The sequence below is a fragment of the Trematomus bernacchii genome, unplaced genomic scaffold (assembly GCF_902827165.1).
Source record: "Trematomus bernacchii unplaced genomic scaffold, fTreBer1.1, whole genome shotgun sequence".
Taxonomy (NCBI): Eukaryota; Metazoa; Chordata; class Actinopteri; order Perciformes; family Nototheniidae; genus Trematomus; species Trematomus bernacchii.
The window spans coordinates 12304845-12324462 of NW_022987689.1; the positions used below are offsets into that span (position 1 = coordinate 12304845).

Consider the following 19618-nt stretch of genomic DNA (forward strand, 5'->3'; position numbering starts at 1 on the left):
TGAAGTATTGATTATGCAAAATGGTAATACAATATTTGAATATAATTATTGGATATGGATAGAAGATCATTATTACATTCCAAAAGATTAAAGTGTAGTATGTAAGTGTGTGACTTATTTTCTTTATTAAAATCATTGCCTCCTCCTTCATGCAGTGTTTGCAGTGATTCAATGACAAATTGCACATGGATCAAAAACACATGAACACATCACACATGTATGTGTTTAGCAAACACAGAACACAGAGTTGGGGTCACCACATTAGGCTTTATTTGGAATTAATGTTTACAGATTTGGTTATTTTTCGTTTGTCCGTCAATACATTAACTACAGCGTGTACCCGGTGAGGGATTCTCGTGTGGCTGAGTGTGGGGTATTTATGTGATATCTGTTTCCCCCTGTAGAAGATATGTCTCAATGCGTTCATTTCCTGAACAGTAATTACATCATTACCACGATGTAAAAAAAAGCTTTCAGAACCAATCAGATGGCTTTGTCCTTTATTTCTATTTTAGCACCATTAATGTAAATACTGACTTTGTGAAGACTGAGGGAGAGAGAGTGAGAGAGAGAGAGATAGAGAGAGAGGGAGAAGGGGTGAGAGAGAAAGAGGGAGAGAGAGACTTCAATACAAAATAAAAACAAAATAAAGTGTACAATTTGTTTCATACACATTCAATAATCATACACCTCTCCTCCGGATACTTGTGAGTGTCTTTGGAAGTACTGACAATAGATTTAGAATGACAATCGAGTTACAAATGATATTGCAAGCCTATGTGTGAGTGTGATCAGCTGATCCTACAAGGATAGTTTTGGTTTTTGTCCAAATTAATCTGGTCCCACAACAGTGCCTTACATCCAGTATTGAGAATGAGGTTTGTTGAACTCTGTGTGTGTTTAAGTGTAGCTGAAGGAGCTTCCTTCACTCTCTGGGTTCTAACTCTATGGTGCAGAGTGTTACAGTTCCTCACTAGCATATCCAGCGGATAAAGCGCTCAAAGAACGAGGGTTTGTTCAGCACGCTGTAGTCAGCTCCCCTGAAGATGGCCGACATGTCCCCTAGCGACACCTTCCGCAGCACCTCTTCGTCTGTGTCTGATCCCATGGCGATAACCGTGGGAACGCCTTCCGCTCGCCTCATGGCAGACACGCCCTCCTCCAGCTGCTCGCTGGCTGTGATGCCATCGGTGATGAACACAAACGCCAGCTCAGCGTTACGACGGACCAAGCGGTCTCCCTGCTACAAAAACAAAATGCAATGTTACAATGGAAACACACTTTCATTGTCATGTCAAGAGTTATACAAGAGGATTAATATCATACTCATTTATGTGTGTTGTTATCTAGCTGGAGCCAAATACATTTAGCTTGGCATAAAGACAAGAAGCAGGCCAAAACTGCTAATAACATGTTTATCTGTTGTTTTTGACATGTTATTATTGGCTTTCTTGCCGAGAGATGAGATAGAGGATGGGTACTACTCTCATGACTGTACAGCAAAACAAAGCTAGAGCTAGGATGTGATTAGCTTATGAAGACTACAAACATGGGGAGAAGCTACACTGGCTCTGTTCCATGTTTGAACATATATTAATTTACCAAAAATAAAGTGTAAAGATGACAAGTAGTGTTTTTTCTGGGAGTTATATGCCTGACTGACTCTTACATGTAGTTGTAGGTGGTTACTTCCAGGAGTCTGAAAAATACATTTTCATGTAACCAAAATGCTGCTAATAACTTTCATGCAACAAAAAAACTGTGTGATAGGGTTGAACTTTTAAGTTTTAAATAAGGACAAGCAGGGGTAGCAACGTGTCAATTACAAGGGAGCACTGCCCTAAAGTATACACTGCTATATTGATGTTTATTTTTGTTCTAAATGGGACTATGATTTACAAAAAGTATGGTAATTTCCTCATAGACTTCTATACAACTAGACCTATTTTTTGCAACCCTTGCCCCCTGCTGGCCATTAGAAAGAATGCAGGTTTACAACACTGGTTTCGGTGTTAGACCAGGTGTTTGCCAATTGGTGCAGAATGAGAGGTATACTTTATTCTTACACAAGAAATCAAATAAAAAAAGAGGAAATCTGCTTGTGTGTGTTCATACCAGTGGAATCACCAGGTTGTTGACAGCATGGATGATAGCACTGCCCAGAGCAGAAGAGGAGTCCATGTAGTTCACCCTGGACAGCGCATCAGAGATCACTGTGAGATTGTGCGTGAGCGCGAACTCCACCCGCTGTTCTGTGGGGCTGCCGTACTGCAGCAGAGCAAAGCGGGCGTTCCTGTTGTCTGTCTGGCCGCTAGCCAGGGTGAGTTTGCTAGCCACGTTCTCGATGAACTCTTTGGCCCTGCGGTGGTCCTCCAATCCCATCCTCTCAGAGCCATCCAGCATGAACACCACATCCACTGGTCTCTGAACGCAGCTAGCCACTGCTGGCTCTGGAACAAACACACACATACACACATGAAGATCCAAATCAAAACGTTCATAGAGCTACAGCTGGTACACAGATGCTCGTAGGCCAAAGCCAGCAAATTATATGGTAACATGGTGTTTTTCAAGTCTAGCTGCCTAAACCCATTTAAACCTTCTTATATCAGTACTGGCTTTTTTAAGAAATCACTTTTTTAGTTTGCTTTATGATTTTATTCTCTTTAGATTGCATTATAAAAACATGAATACATCTTGTACAAAACAAAATAGTTCATATCAGCAAGTTTGAGTAACAGAGCTAACATTTGGTTAACGTTGCTCTGTGGTCATTTACCTCTAGTCATCCTACTTTACAAGCCAAGCCACATGCAAAAGAAACATGCACCAATCAAGGGCATACCAGACAATATTCCCTTCATTTTCAGTGCCAAGTCCATTACCCTAACATCAACATACACCTACGTCTGACTCATATGCTGTTATATATATAAAAACAGATATTTTCCAAATGTCATGGCCTTTTCACCAACATGACTCATTCCCAGAGCACAAAAAAGTTAAGGCCGTAACCATGGATATGTGCAAAACAGCGGAAAAAAAGTAATTGTAGTGATTCAGCGGGCTCGTGATTCACAGTGGAAATGAGGCTTCGTCAAAGAGCCTCTGTACACTAAACAGGAGCAACATGAATGGCTCTGCAGACCAATCTGCCAACAAAAGGACGACATCGGCCCATCCATTCAATGGGAATGGAGAACGTTCCTCCACTAAGGTTTAGGAAATGATATGTATCATATTTCTAACAGACATACATTTCTGCGAGAAAGCTCATTGTATGTAGTTAGAAATGTTCTATGAGAAGATGAAGCATCACATTTTTAATTTCGATCCATCATCACACAGTAACTTTAAACAATGCTGCTTTGATATGTTAGTACTAGGCCAGTTTCATATCATGCAATCATTTTGCATCAGCCCAGGTGAACATTGCACACATTGAGTTAATAAAAAATGCCCACAGTTTAATAAAAATCTATTCTATGTCCAGCAGTAAGCTTATTAGTTGTTGGCGTCCAGATTGGCGAGGTAGCATGGATAGCATATTAGCATTAGCAGAGTCCTAAGGCTCTCTCTGGGTCTCCCATAATGTCTCCGTAGACATATTTGAAGGAGTCGATGAACAGCTGGGTCCACTGCTGCCTGTCCGCTCCCTGGGTGAGTTTGGCTCTCTGGGCTGCGTACGCCATGGTTGCCACGCCAACCCCATACTGCTGCTCGCTCAGGCCGTTCAGCAGGTTGGTCACACCCTCCAAAGAGGTGGGGACCAATGAGGGGCTGCCTTCCTCGGCCAGAGGTTTCCATGGGGGAGGGGCTTGCCCCCCAGTGACGCCCCCTCCTGAAACAAGCGGGCGATATCTCATTGTGGGCGGGGTCCCACACACACGACGCATTAACACAGCCAACAGAGAGGGGCGGAGCTATACTGAGTTGCCTTAAGAATGCTGGTTACCCAGGCCTAAACGCTGGAAAATCTTAGAAGCGGAGACATCACGTAATACAGAATATTTTAATATATTACCTGATTTACAAGGGAGGTCTGGGCATTTGGTGATGGGATCTAAAGCAAAGATAACGACAGATGTCACACAAAAAGGTCACAATAAACAGATGGACATACTCTATGTAATCAGAATCAGGAAATGTACATTGTTACAGCAAAAGTAAATAGCCATAAATAGCTTAATATTAATAAGAAGCATAGAATATTAAAGATAACAATAGAAATTACACAAATTACAATTTACAATATTGAAATCCAGTATCAGAGACAGTATTTAAGAAAATAAGTGTAGCATGTATAAAGGAGGTGAGGTGTATTAAAAGTGGAAGTATATATTGTTATATATATATATATATATAAAAATATGTATAATTTGTGCTTCAGTATAGATCGTACCTGGGCAGATCACATTTGCTATCTTGTCGATGAACTCCTCGGCCACCAGGTCTGCAAAGTGGCTCATGCCCATCACCCTGCCGTTCTTCTGGCAGGCGATGCTCTTCAGACTCTCATTCTCCTCTGTCTGGTCAAACATGTCTCCGACACCGATGGCACTCACATCAACGTTGGGAAACCTGCGCGCACAATACAAGCAATGAGATAAAGCTTTGTTCTTCCAAACAGTTCTAAATCTGAATATGCAGCCTAACGGCCAGGCACCTGCAGAGGTAGGTGAGCAGCGTGTCGTCATCTCTGGGGTCGAAGCGTCCGTCTGTGATGACAACCACGGTGACGTTGGCTTTGGCTCTGCGGCTGTCCCTGATCAGGCTGTCGTAGGCGTACTTCAGGGCGGATGGAGTCCATGTTCCTCCAGCGATCCACTCCAAACGCTTCACTGCGTCCTGAATGGTGGACAAGTCAGACTGTGAGAGGTCTGTAGGTTCATGTTATGAGAGAGTGGACACAGAGGAAGATCCTGATTCAAAAACTCATAGTCATAGCTGTAAACTGCACTTAAGTTCAATTACTATGCAGTTTTTTGCACTTACCGTGTTCATAAAACTTAAACTCAGACAACAAAATGAATCAAAATAAGTAGCTACCTTGGAATTGATGCCTAACAACAAATGGACCTCTGGAGTAGTGGGAACAATCTCTTAGTTTGTTATAGGGTAGCTTTTCATTGGTTAAGATGCCAGGTTCAGCAGAAGGCTAAGTTTCTTGTATTTTCCATCATCCACAAATGGTGAGGTAGCATGATTAGCATATAATCTTTAGCATAAATCTAGCTTCACAGTTACCTATGGCCCAGTATGAACCGCCCTACTCTGCGGACGATAAATATTAATAGTAGTCTTTCAATGGGAGAAAACAAAGAAAAAGGCCAGCTTTGGTCTTTAACATGGTTCTACCAGTCATTGCCTATACAGATACTTGGTTAATGTCAGAACTGAAGTGCAGGATATGTGCACATATGTAACCCTGATGTCATGTGCCTTATTTCAGACAGCACATCAGCCCTGATTAATTAAGAAACATCTGGACAAAAGAAGACAAAACAACAGTCTGTAAACACCCTAAAAATACACTTCAGAGCAGTTTGCACATGTGTTTGTGTTTTGAGACCTTGAAAGCAGACAGTGAATCGATCTTGGGGTCGTCGAGCTTGATGGCCTGGAATGTTCCACTGTGACTGTACTGAACAACGCCCACGCGTGTGCCTGGGTACACAAGCAAGCAAAGTCAGCATCCATCTTGTACATTTTTATGCCATTGTACAGACAATGCTTCAATCATAAAATCACACGCCCGGACACTTTTTTCATTATTTATGTTGCTTGACTAGACCCTTTTTTTTTTTTAAATGTATCAACTCCATTTTGCATTTTTGAATTGGGCCTTAAAGGTTTGTTATTGAATCTTGTAAAATAAAGTTTTTTTTGTTGACGGAGCCAAGAGCTAAAAGCTAACAGAAGTTCCATTAAGTTACAATCTGATGTGTTCAAGGTCTATTTAGTCAAATTGAGTGTATGGAAATATTGGAAAAAGGGAAAATATAACTTTAGCCGTGATATGTTCAAATGTAATTCTGTTAAACATATCTTTTGTAACTTGAACAAATGCATGTTCAAACCTGTTTCTGATTTAGGGTCTTTGGCCATGGACCCCAGTCTGTTGATGGTGTTGATAACAAAGTTCTTCTCCAGGGTGAAGTTGGTCAGACCCACTGACTCTGAGCTGTCAATCACAAACACGATGTCCAGGGGTCCGCAGATTTTCTCACAGTCTGCAGACGACAAAAAAAACACAAACTGTGAGAATCTGCCAGAGCATATTCGGATAACAAACGGAAACACAAGGGCGATAATAAAACTCACCACAGCATCCACACGTTTCCCTGATGTAGTTCATAACATCACATTCCTGCAGGAAGAACAATTAAATCATTAAATCCATTATTTTAATGTTGATGTGGCTGTGATAAAAGAGCGCTTAGATGAAATGTTCTTACAGTGAGGCCGGGGTCTCCCTCAGGACCAGGACTTCCCTGCAGAGGAAGAGAAGACACAAAATCACATCCTGCCTCTTAGCTTTGGTTTGGGATTGCTACAAGATGATTTTTATTTCATTTCATTTAATCCGTTATTTGAACCGGGACAGTGCACATTGATGAACATTTTAAACAAAATAATGCTTTCAAATGTAAATGAGCCGGATTTTTGCTTTGAGCTAATTTCCATCCGTAGTCCCGTCACATACACCACTTATGAACATGACGGTTATATACATGACAAACAGAAATACATGATATGCAGAAAGAGCATGAGCAGCATACAAGCATTTACCACATGGCAGTACAATGTAGCAGCTACGACATATAAAGTGCAGGAGGAGATACAAGAGCTACCTAAAGTGCAGGAGGAGATACCGCTGTGTTAAAGTGCATTTAGCGGCGATTGCACGTCTGTTTGTTTCTAATAATCACTATCAAGTAAACAAATGAATAAAAGGAATGCACAATATATACTTTTTTGTACTTGCTGAAGACTGTAACAAGACTGTGAAATAATACTGAAATATATATATCTTTTTACAATTTAGTAATGTTATTAGTGACTACTTTTATTTGTTCCTATACTTTCATTTGCTCTTTGTTTTGCTGTGTACGTATTAGATTTGTATTTCAGTCTACTCGTTTTATTTTGCCTTTTTATCTGCAATGTCCCCTTTATTGTAAAAATGAAAGTGTACATTTATTTGCTGTGGGATGAATACAGGATTCATTATTCTGCCTATGATTCACATTCTAGTCAATGTCAACACTTGTTGGTTGAAAGTGAGTTATAGTGGAGAACTGCAAATCAAAAATATTACTATCCTTTTTTTTATTAGTTCCTTTTGTTTTTAACATCAATCTTCAATTAAACAATGTTCTTATTTTAATCCAACACGCATTTTGTCTTATTTTAGAAGCATAATGAAAGCAGGGACGCAGGACCGATTCACTTGAATATCTATTTATTTACTCAAAGTGATATCATCTTTGCGATATTCAACACTTTTTTGGCATATTTTCCTAATATAGTCTATACCACATGAAGACATTAGCTGTGTTTGGCACTAGCTGGATGCCACTCTCTATACCAGTGATCGTGTATGCAGCTGTATCTGTCTCACTTTACTGACAGTGTGCTTTTTATATACTTACATCACGCCCAAACCCTCCTCTTGTCCCTCTTAGGCCGGGTTCACCCTGAGATCCTGGATCACCCTGTTGTAAGCAGACACATTAGCGTTTTGTAGCTGCAAAGTAACAGAATGCATCCAATAACAAGTATTGAACTCACTCCTTCTCCAAAAGTTCCTTTATTTCCTTGATCACCCTTTGGCCCGCAGTCTCCTCTGCCGCCACGAGGTCCATTGTTGCCCTTCTCTCCTCTCTCACCCTGAAACACAGTGGAGGAGAGATTTGTCAGCCACGTGTGTCACTTCGATTAGTAAATGTGAAAAGACGAAGTGCATGTGTACGTTACCGATGATCCTCTCGACCCGGGGTAGCTGAAGCCGGGTCTTCCTAGATCTCCCTGAATAGAGACAATGAAGCAATCAAGACAAACTGCAAAGAGACCTGAAACCGTCCGAGGAAGATGCACACACACACACACACACACACACACACACACACACACACACACACACACACACACACACACACACACACACACACACACACACACACACACACACACACACACACACACACACACACACACACACACACACACACACACACACACACACACACACACACAGACCTTTGGTCCAAGCGGTCCAGATTCTCCCCTTGGTCCGGCATCACCATGGTCACCTCTGGTACCCTAAGATACAAACAGTGTTAATGTAGTGTTATGTAACATGAACCCTAATCTGAATCAAAGCACGACAAAAAATAGCTTTGATGCAAAACCTAAAAACGTTAGAAGAAAAAAGCAAGACACATACAAAGAATAAAAGAAACATAAATGTAAAAACATACAATAAAATGAAAGAGCTGTACCATTTCAAAAGTGTTCACTTAAATAATGTTAGTGTTTATTCCACATATTTATATATTATCACAATATACAGTATTTATTCTGCTGTACAGTATATAATGTTCTATTCTGTTTTATGTTATGCTTTATAATATATATTTTTTTTATCCCTGCATTTTACTTGAAACATTATGTCTGTTTTACCATTTGTTTGCACTAGTTTTATTTCTCTATTTTTCAGTACTGTTTGTTGCATTGTTGGAAGAGCCTGGGACGTCCAAAACGTAGCTATTGTGCATGTAAAAATAATGCCTTTGAATCTTTAAATCTTAAGAAAGGTGCAAAGGTTCACAGTATTATGTATTAAAAAAAATGCAATGTACAGAGATACAGTCCCAAATATGTGACTTTTTATTTTATGTAAAGTATACAGACATACTGTATGTAAAGACATTTATGTAAATATAAGGAAAGGATTTTAGTTTTAACTGTATTTTATTTAGACAAAAGGAAATGTTGTTTACTGTAAAAAAAAGAAGGGAAATGGTACAACATCATCTAGAGAGGTGCTTGTGGCTTCTTATCAATCAAACCATTAGTGTGGCCATTTGCATTTAACAATAGTAAGGAATGACATCAGAGTCAGAGCAGACATATAAACCTACATTTCTCCCGGCCTCGCCTGATGACCCCGGTGGTCCCCTGGGGCCTGGAAGTCCGTTGTCTCCCTGTTGAAATGAGAGAGAGATTTCAACAGGTGCAGGGATAGTGGGTATATTAGAGTGGTGGTCTTCATATTAACGTATGCAGATTAAAAATATGATATAGATCATCTCACCGTTGTTCCTTTGTTTCCTGATTCACCTGCAAGCCCTCTCAAACCCTCAGGCCCCATTTCACCCTGAAACAGAAACATCTGCGTTAAGCCCCCTGGTGGTGGAACAATGTATTGTGACGAAACACATAATCATAATAATTAATAATACATCACAGATTCGATTTTTGTGCTTAAACTCGTACCTTGTCTCCCTTTCCTCCATCTGTCCCCTGAGCCCCCTTTGGCCCATAGTCTCCTCTTCTCCCCTAGAACATAAAGACGATTAGAAAAAATAAACAGGAAGCCAATACAGGCGCCCGATGAAGTGTGATATGTGTGATTTCTTACCCCCTCTCCTCTCGGTCCAACAAGTCCAGGGGTTCCCTGAGAAAAACAACACACAGGTGAGCTACAGGATGCACATAATGAGTGTGTGTTTGAAATATATAAATAACATCATGTTAATAATGTCTTTGACTCTTCATCTTGTCGTTCAAATCTGTATAACACTCACTGGATTTCCTTTCAGTCCAGGCAAGCCAGGCGCTCCAGAACTTCCACTCTCTCCCTGTGGGAGAAGCACCAGAGTTTAGCATTTTAATATATTAAAATATAAATAAGAACAAAGTGACCCTTAGTGATGAAACAACAGAAAATGATCAGCAGACTTTTCAGGTGCTTTGGGCCTTTTAACATCTTTTAGCTATTTATAGGAAAGACCTGATTAGATAACTGACTACCCCCTGTTTTTGTTTACCTTAGGTCCACCATCTCCGGAGGGGCCAGAAGGACCAGCTCTTCCAGGGCGACCGCCATCCCCCTGAAGACAAGACACACACACACAAAGACGGTCAGGCAGAGATCAAACACAGGTTTAATGGAATTTGTTTTAGGTGAACAAACGCACCTTTTCTCCGTCAGTTCCACCTAAACCACGCTCACCAACTTCTCCTGGGTGACCATCAGGACCCTGTAAAGCATCAAACACACCATAAATACTTAATCACACAACGCAATCTGGATGTACTGATCATTTTGAATCAGGTTTAACGAAGTCATACTATGTTGCCTGGGTCTCCTTTGCAGCCAGGAGAGCCAATTCGTCCGATTTTACCCTGAGGAAGAAGATAAAAGGTAAAAATCAGATGTCGACTATTTAAAACATTTCAGAATAGGATAAGTTAGTTGTTAATGTTTCTAGGAGGCATTTGGAGGCAATGTACTAAACCTGGCCAATTTAATCCTTGTACAGCACATACCTTCTGTCCATCTGTCCCGTTGCGCCCTGCGATGCCACCAACACCCTGACAACAAAGAAAAAAGGCAATTAGATGGGAAATATCGATATCTTACAAAATGAACGATAATAAGGGATTTATTTTGGCAATAAAATATAAATGGAGAACAAGTTCCTACCTTTTTCCCCTGAGTTCCGATCTCTCCCTGTGGGCAGACAGAAGATCAGCAGTTATTTTACGCACAATTAATATGGGTTTATTCAGTAACAGAATATGATATGATTCATCTAGATTATAATTTATCTACAACCCAAACCCAGTTGGGCACAGGACCAAGGACCTAATAGGTGGTCAGGAGCCTCTATTTAAAGTTACTGTTAATATTTCTCGGGGGAAGTCATACAGAGACACAAAATTACCAAAAAGAGACAGAAAACGACCACAGAGAGACAAAAAGACAAAAATGAGACAGAAAACGACTACAAAGAGACACAAAACATCTACAACAGTTTCAAAATGACCAAAAACAGATGCCAAATGACTAAAAAGAGACAAAATAACCAATAGGTATGATTACAAAGAAAGGCAATAACCCAAATAAGACAGAAAATTACCACAAAGAGACTCAAAATGTCTACAAAGAGACTCAAAATGTCTACGGTGAGATGCAAAATGACCAAAGACGGACAGAAAATGTACTAAAAGAGATGCAAAACAACCACAAAAGAAATGTAAAAAAAAACGACCAAAAGTCCATGAACCAGGTCAGTTATTAAATTGTGCGTTGATGAACTTGATGCCTCACCTTCTCGCCTGTATGACCGTGATCTCCCTACAGACAGGAACAAAAAGAAGAACATTTGTTGTTATAATATAAACACAAAGAAAAATACTTCAGTGAATTGTGACGAGAGGCAGGTGGATGTTCAGTGACCTACCTTGGTACCGGGCTGACCGATGGGACCCTCGATACCAGGGTCTCCTTGGCGACCGCCCAATCCTTTAGGACCTGGGTCTCCGTTGTCCCCTTTAGCTCCCTGCAGTCAAAAGGAGAAGATATGTGTGTGAGGTTGAAAGTGACTGGTGTGCAAATTCTGCAAAGTGTGTCAGTGTGTGTAGAGCTCACTTTCTGTCCTCTGTGGCCTAGTGGACCGTCAGGCCCTGGGGTCTCCAGACAGGACACTTTGTAACACTGTGTGAAAAAAAACAAGCAAATATAAATCTTTATGATGAAATTCAATGAATATGTTTTAGTTTAAAAGAACTCAGGTTGCTTAGGAGGGAGGGGATACGAGTGGGTTATATAATAATTAGGTTAAAAAGGAGGATTAAATAAAGGATGGACAAATATTTATAATAAACTGCAATTTAAATATATGTGAACGTTTTGGCGAGGCCGCTAGGGCTGTTTCCATGTCAATATGTAAATCTAAATATCATACATGTAAACACAATATTTCAAAGACTTGCTGTAGTATCTCCACTATAACGAAAAGGGGGAAATGGTAAACCTGTAAACAATGGGGCCACAAAGAAATACATCTTTATGATCATTGTTTTTTCATCCTTACTTCGACAAACGCCAGATGTTTCTGTGAAGACAAAAGGAGCAAAGTGTGAGCAGAACAATTGTTGCTGATGTTTCATGTGTGTCTGTGTGTTTGTGTTTTACCATGGTTTGGATGATGCGGTCAATGGTGTCTGTATGTATGACAACTCTGCCCTGGACAATATCCACAGCCTTGAAGTCCCTCCTGTAGACCTCAGCGGGAGGGTTGGCGATCTCCTTCAGCCCAGTCTCATCCACGTTCTTCGATGACGCCACGACGAACATGCGGATGTGCTCTTCACGAGCCCTGTCTGATGCCGCTTTGATGCCGTTACACGGGCTTCCAGTCACGTGGCCGTCGGTGATGATCACAGCGAATCGGAGGGCTTTTGGGGAAGAGGCCGCCGTGCGCAGCATTTCCTTCGTCATTCTGGTGATGGCGCAGTCGGTGTGGGTGCCCTTACCCAGGTATTTGATTCCTTTGAGGCGCTGGACACAAAAACAAGTGACTTGTTATCACTGGGGCCCAAAAGTGTTTATCACATAATCAGCACATACAACGGCTAATTGTTATCTTAACAGTTTGTTTTTTGTTTGTATTAAACAACAAGATTTAGCTTGTTATTTGGTTAGCTTTAAAGTAGGTAGGCAGATTTTGATGACATCCAGGCTAGTTGTTTACCCGTTTCCAGTCTTTGTGCTAAGCTAACTGGCGATTGACTTTTATTTTGACAAAAAAAACGGCGTATATGCCAAAATATCAGACCAAATAAAAATCTAATTTCAATACAATTTTAAGACAAAAAGTATGTGATCGCGTACAATACAATACAAAAAATGTCGCGTAGTTCAGCTTTAACCAGTATTTACATAATTTGAAGGCTGAATATACGGAATTTGGTGTGTGTGTTGGTGTGTTTGTGTATGTGTTACTCACAGAAATGAAATCGTTATTGGATGTCATGTTACTGAACACTTCCTGGTCCTGGGAGAAGTGCAGTCCACCCATGTTCCAGTTGACTTGCACAACACCTTTGAGTTCAGCATCTTGCAGACGCTGTGCAAACTGCTCAGTGAATTGCTACAACAGAAAGAAACACCAAATTATACAACATGGCAATGATGATGACACTATGAAATGGAAATATTTTGTGTTAAGGTTTAAGTGGTGAATTTGCAGCAAAGGAGGTACCTTGATTTTTTCGACCAGCGCGCCAGGGGGCGGCTCCTGCAGGGCGATGGACTCAGATGTGTCTATGGTGAAGTACACCTCGATGGGACATTCATTCTTCTCTGGAGGGAACACGCAAGAAAAAACATGTGTAAAGCCTCTGTGGAAAATTGCAATGCATTTAAAAGCCAGATTAAATGTTTCATGGCATGTCAATAAAGTAGTGTTACTATGGCTTTAAGGAAACAAAGATTCACTTTGATGGCACTCACTGCTGCACTCTGACTGCTGGCCGTGCGCCAGGGCTCCAAAAAGAAGACAGAGCGCGATGACCTCTAACCCCAACATCTTCCTCGTCTCCTGTCTAACGTGTGAAGGAAGAGGACATACATTTATTTCCAAATGTATCAATCAAAATCAATAAGTGAAAAGAGAACTTGTGGAAAAGACAAAAAAATATAGAAGAAATAGGGATTGGAAGAAATGGAAAGACATATATGTGACTATCGAAAGCCTGAATGAGTTTAGGAAAAAAGTGGAATTTTCTTATCATTCCTGTAGGATGTTTGTCATGCTATGGTTGATTTGAAAAGACATTTGCAACTTGGAAAGTAATTTCTTTATCAACTCTGCATCTGGTACTTCTTTGAGAGACAGTCCAGTGACCTTTAGCTGGGGAACAAAATGGCTGCCAGAGAGTTATGTAATGGGTTTGAAAGCCTTGCATTTGTTGAACATGGCTCCTCTTTCTTGTGTTTGTCGGAGGAAATGGAAATGACAGAGGCTGGAAGAAGTGACTGATTTCAATATAGGCATACATTTGCCTTTTTACGAATTATTCATGCAGAAATAAACCTAAATCTTACACCTTTACATTCTGCCACATTTCAATCATAGATCCACTTAATATATACAGGCACATATATTTTAAGGATTCACTCTTTCACCAAATGAAAACTGTCAGTCCAAAGCTTACACATGGAACAAATGACGTTATATAAACATAGCACCTCATCCTCAAGTTAAAAAAGTATACAAATATGATTTTAGGTGATGGCACAAAATAAACAGACTCATGATGCATTAGGCCCCAAGGAGCCTGCTGCTGACTGAATAAAGTACTTCATACGTAAGGGGTTGAAAAGTTAGGACGATTCTAAGGGCCCGTGACTGACAGGGGCCCAAACTATTTTAGAACATTAAGAAAAAAATGTTTAAGTAACCAATGTGATATCTTTTCATGGGGCCCAAAATCCCTGGCGGCGCCCCTGTTCATACGTATTGGATTTTTAACAGCAGATTTCAAAAGACCCTCCTCCTTTTCTTTCCCATGCTGCACCCAATATTTAACTTTTATATGGACCTTTACCAAATGGTTAAGACCTCACTTCATGGTGAAGGTATCAAAATACATTTGGAAACCAATACATTTTCTTTAAATACTTTTTTAAGGAATGAACCATACTTGCTCATCTGTTTAGTGAGGTAAATGGTTCATTTGTGGGTGTCTTCAGGATTTTCTGATATAAGAACATTAGCCTATATATTATTTGTAAAATGTCAGAAATAATGAAAGATCATACTAATATACTATTTACATTAAATGTATGATGGAATAACATTGAATAGATGTTATGACAACAGTGGATATATTATTTTATAAATGTTGTTCGTTTATTATCTTTGTATAACTACCTTTATTGGTAAAAGACAATTTAACCAGTTAGTGGAGCATATTTTGAGACAGTAAAAACTCAAACGTGTCTAATTATTTCACTATGGATAATGCAATTATATTGAACGTATCGTATTAACAAAAATTCATGACCAGAAGTTGGTTTTATTCTGTATAGTCCATTTAAATGTTGCTAGCTTAGCTTTTATACCTTTAGCATTATTTAATGAAGTCGTTTGTAATTTATTTATTTAAGTTTGATTAATTCACATAATTATTTTTTGAATAAAGTTACATAATTCTGTTCAGTTAGACCTCTCAAACTAAAATATGCTTACCTTTATAAATGAAAGCTAACAGAGTCCTAATGGTGTAATGGTGGTAGCGAGTTTTTGTTGCTGTAGGAGGCAATTCATTTAAAGGGACAGCGACATCTAGTGGAGTATTTTAGCATATTACACGAGTGGTAAAGATTGCAGTTCAACCCAATTTTATATCATTTGTATTGACTCAAAATGTATTCTGCAAAAATATTGATGAGAACATTAATTATTTACACCATTATATTTTATAAAGCCTCAGACTGCTGACCTCCAGAGGCTCTCACGGCTAATCCCTGTTCACTGGCCATAAAGCAGGTTATCATGCAGGACCTTCATTATGACCCTGATTATCTCAGGTGTGCATATTCCTGATCAAAGGATTTAAATTAACACAAACCAACCAGCTGACACACTCATGGTATGAGGCCTTCAGGGCCCCTGGGAGGTGAACACTGTACATGATTAATAATCCAGCCTAGCTATATGTACGGGAAAGTAATAGGCTAACTCTCACATCAAGTTTTAACCCAACACATTAGTAGAAACATGTCAATAAAGACAGTGCAACCTCTAATAGCACAACCAGTGAGTGTCTACCAGTGTTGTAGTCAAGTCACCAATTCACGAGTCCAAGTCACTCTCGAGTCACCACTCTTCGAGTCCGAGTCCAAGTCCGAGTCACCAAGGGAGAGTCGTAGTCGAGTCCGAGTCCAAGTCCGAGTCACCCAAGGAATGTCCGAGTCGAGTCAGAGTCCGAGTCATCATTACCTGTGTTCGAGTCCGAGTCCAAGTCCGAGTCACCCAAGGAGTGTCCGAGTCGAGTCCGAGTCCGAGTCATCATTACCTGTGTTCGAGTCCGAGTCCAAGTCCGAGTCACCTAAGAAGAGTCCAAGTCAAGTCCGAGTCACAAGTCTTCATGTATTAATCTTCGTGGATATATGTGTTGAAATGTAGCTGCTCCTCTACATTGCTTTTATCCTGTCATGTTATACTAATCTGTCTATTGAACTGCTGTGAAGCCAGTTTGGCTACAATTCTTGTAATAGGTGCTATACAAATATAAAGCTTATTACTAATATTAATATTATTATTATTATTATTATATATAAACTATGTTTAAAATGAGTTACCTTTTAGAGAAGTGATTATATTTGTATGCCAATATTTTCCTATGGTAAAGTTTTCGTTTTGCACTTTTATTTTGATAGTAATAAGATCGGGACTCTTATTTTGAAGGAACTTTTACCGGTTAAATCGGTTTACTGATAAAGATTTAGCCCCAGAAAGCACATGGCTACTTAGCATGCAAAATGACGTCATTCTGCATGTTAAGTAGCCATATGCTTTCGTGTTATCGGCTGAATCTTTATGTATTGATTAGATGACGTTACTCTGATGATAGTGTTCAAGACAGCCTATATGTCTGAACTCGATGTTTAGAGTAATGTGTTACGGAGCCTTCTCTTCAATATTGTTTCCACATAGAGCATTTTGCGCTGCTCTTTTCCAATGTGGAAGCAGAATGTGTGAAAGCATACAGCACGATGCGGGGTGTGTCTCTAGACATCTTTAGACTGGAATAGCGGGGCCCAGTACGTGAACTCGCCTCGCAGCCGGTGCACACGCCAGGATAGAGGACATCAGACTCCATAGAAAACTTGCTCGAGTCCGAGTCCGAGTCCAAGTCGGAGCGTCAATGTACAAGTCGAGTCCGAGTCATCATGGGGGGAAAAATTCACGAGTCCGAGTCCGAGTCCAAGTCAGCGTACGCGATAATTCACGAGTCCGAGTCCGAGTCCGAGTCCAAGTCATCGTGCGCGAGAATTCACGAGTCCAAGTCCGAGTCGCGTCAATCAGTGCGGGAGTCCGAGTCGAGTCACGAGTCCCGAAAATCGGCACTCGAGTCCGACTCGAGTCCGAGTCCAGGACTCGAGTACTCCATCTCTGGTGTCTACCACTGGGCCATCTGCCAACTAATGTTCACTGCAGTATAATGTACTCTTAAGACTACAGAAACGTGCATCCTCACAAGGGGGAAAAAAATAGGACTTCTCCAATTTAAGTAATAAAAAGAAAATATAATTTTCAATGCAAACAAAAGCCATCCCACAAGTAGAGCAATAGGCATTTACTTATCTAAAAATAGTTATCAATAGATATATGTTATTTATATCAAAATAATGTCAGACCCCGCAATTTGCACTTAGGAAAACACATTTTTCAGACAAATAATTTAAGGCCATTACTTTAACACTATTAAGTCAGCCACGCGCTTTCTGTGGCTCCCTCTGGCGGACTGACAGCTGCGGAGGAGTCGCTCCTTGCAGATTTTCCCACTCCTCTCCCTCTGCCCAGGCCAGGGGAGCGAGTGGGAGACCCTATACTATAGCCTTCACCACCACTGAACAGGTAAATATCATGCAAGAAAAACATGCAAATATAAGAGTACGACTAACAGACCCCATGTTCTAGGCCATGCTTAGGTTTTTTTTTTCTTTCTTTGGCGATTCGTTTTTAGGTGTTTAAGGAGATACGAATCAATAAGTTTGACCGACTGAGAAAAATACTTGATTTCTGTAGAAGAGAGAACTTTTAAGACATGCAAATAGACAGCAAAAAAGAGGCAGACAAGAGGAGAGGAAGCAGAGAAAGTGAGAGATTGGCACACTGTTGTGCGTAAAAGTGCTGCTTACCCGAACTCTTTCCAACAACTTGAAAACTTTGCGAGCGTCTGATCCTCTGTTGATTAACTCCTCATCTCAGCAGGAGGGAAAACCGAGAAAGAAAAGCGAGATACAGTAGGTAGAAAATGGGAAAATAAAGCCCTTGATGCGCGTTTACTTCCCGCAGAAGAGCCGTCCGTTCGCCCTCCTGTCCCGGTCCAGCCCCAGCCACCAGATCTGATCCCTCCTCCTGTACGCGCGCGATGCAGCCAAGTGCCCATTTCTGTCCGCGTGGAGGCGCTATGGATCCGCAAGAACCGGAGTGATGTCGCGCCCGTGAACAACCCCCCCACCCCCTATTAACTGCCATGAATAAGACAGAATACCAAGCACAGCTGGAGTCTTGAGAAATTCCCTCCTCGAAGAAGCGTTAAACTATTCAAAAGTGATTGTTATGCAGTTGCAGTTAGTATCATAAGATATGAATGTTTTATGGATGTGGCCCTCAGCGGAACACATGTGGACACCGAGCTTTAATGTCCCTGAGAAAGAGAATTTTAGGTTTTCACAGTTAATCTCACACATGTGGTGCTCAGTCCGTTTGAAATAGAACAGGATAAAGAGTAGACTTAACCCTCCCATACTCATAAACACACACACACACACGTACACAAAAAATGGACCCTGCTTGTGTCTGGTGGTCTGGTTAGAATTAGTAGGCCGAGTAAGAGGAGTTTATACTCGATGTAAACACTAACAGACTGTCCATGAGTCTGCTCTCCATGTTTAGACGCTTGTAGGTGCTCCAGCTGATTGCCGATTTGTATGAGTGCCGGTGGACATGGTGGGAGGTCTCCCTGTTGCAGGATTTACTGTGTATGTACACACCTGCACAGACATTTACATCAACACTCTGAATGTAAAGCATATTTACATGTGCAGAAACAAATCATTGTTCAATTTGCTTGTATTCTCTGATGTGGCCCCGAAGAGCTGCCAATGCATTAATGAGCAACAGTGCCACTAATGTCTTATCCAGGAAGGACATGGGAGGCCATGTCATGAACATGCTGTTACATCCAAGTCCACATCCGTTACATGAGTAGTTATCAGTGGGGAGAGGGAGATGAAGAACAACAACAGAGTACGACAGGTGCTGATGTTAATGACCAGAAACTGGAATCAATTTCTTCAACAATACAACATCAAAGTGGAATTTCATGAAAGTCAGCTGCACTAGCAGAGATGTAGGTATACACACAAGAGTTAGACCCTATGTTTTTTTGTTTCCTCTTATCTTAATGTATCGTGTTCGGCAGGCACGTGCACACATAGACATGTATAAAAGACGTACAAAAGTGCATTTTGCATGATAGGTCCCCTTTAAGGTAAAACCTAATAGAGGTGTCATACATAATAACCTAATAAAAGTAAATGTAACAACTACTACAGTTCAACGAAACAGGAAGATTAAATGTGGTCTCTTAAACATAAGATCTCTAGCATCTAAAGCAATATTGGTAAATGATTTAATATCAGATTATAATATTGATATATGCTGTCTCACTGAAACTTGGTTGAGACATGAAGAATATGTCAACATAAATGAGGCCACTCCACCCAGCCATATCAATACTCATATTCCTCGAGGCACAGGCCGAGGAGGTGGAGTTGCAGCCATCTTTGACTCAAATGTACTTA

The 19618-nt window shown here is 40.6% G+C and overlaps 1 protein-coding gene across 2 annotated transcripts; it reads right to left on the minus strand.

Moving 5' to 3' along the window:
- Positions 1 to 247: 247 nt before the first annotated feature.
- On the minus strand, positions 248 to 18139 carry col6a2 (collagen, type VI, alpha 2). Of its 2 annotated transcripts, XM_034137515.1 has the most exons (32): positions 17948 to 18139; positions 13529 to 13620; positions 13278 to 13378; positions 13023 to 13166; positions 12209 to 12574; positions 12108 to 12128; positions 11663 to 11728; positions 11475 to 11573; positions 11342 to 11368; positions 10715 to 10741; positions 10558 to 10602; positions 10360 to 10413; positions 10206 to 10268; positions 10056 to 10118; positions 9813 to 9866; positions 9647 to 9682; positions 9502 to 9564; positions 9320 to 9382; positions 9147 to 9209; positions 8263 to 8325; positions 7981 to 8031; positions 7795 to 7893; positions 7656 to 7718; positions 6459 to 6494; positions 6325 to 6370; positions 6081 to 6233; positions 5573 to 5667; positions 4667 to 4848; positions 4403 to 4581; positions 4025 to 4063; positions 2116 to 2450; positions 248 to 1243 (listed from the first exon to the last, which is right to left on the minus strand). In XM_034137515.1, the coding sequence occupies exons 2-32, from the start codon at positions 13602 to 13604 to the stop codon at positions 974 to 976; spliced, it is 3042 nt and encodes a 1013-aa protein (XP_033993406.1). In that variant the 5' UTR covers positions 13605 to 13620; positions 17948 to 18139; the 3' UTR covers positions 248 to 973. The 2 variants fall into 2 exon arrangements, with proteins under 2 accessions (XP_033993406.1, XP_033993407.1); XM_034137516.1 differs by lacking the exons at positions 248 to 1243; positions 2116 to 2450 and adding an exon at positions 2486 to 3841.
- Positions 18140 to 19618: the final 1479 nt, after the last annotated feature.

Bases quoted from the DNA above. Each gene is read 5' to 3' on its own strand.
- col6a2 (XM_034137515.1), bottom strand. From the start codon at position 13,604: ATGTTGGGGTTAGAGGTCATCGCGCTCTGTCTTCTTTTTGGAGCCCTG. The intron at 13,167-13,277 runs GTACCTCCTTTG...TTTCTGTTGTAG, and splicing joins CGCTGGTCGAAAAAATCAAG to CAATTCACTGAGCAGTTTGC. The intron at 1,244-2,115 runs GTATGAACACAC...TTGTTTTTGTAG, and splicing joins ACAACCTGGTGATTCCACTG to CAGGGAGACCGCTTGGTCCG.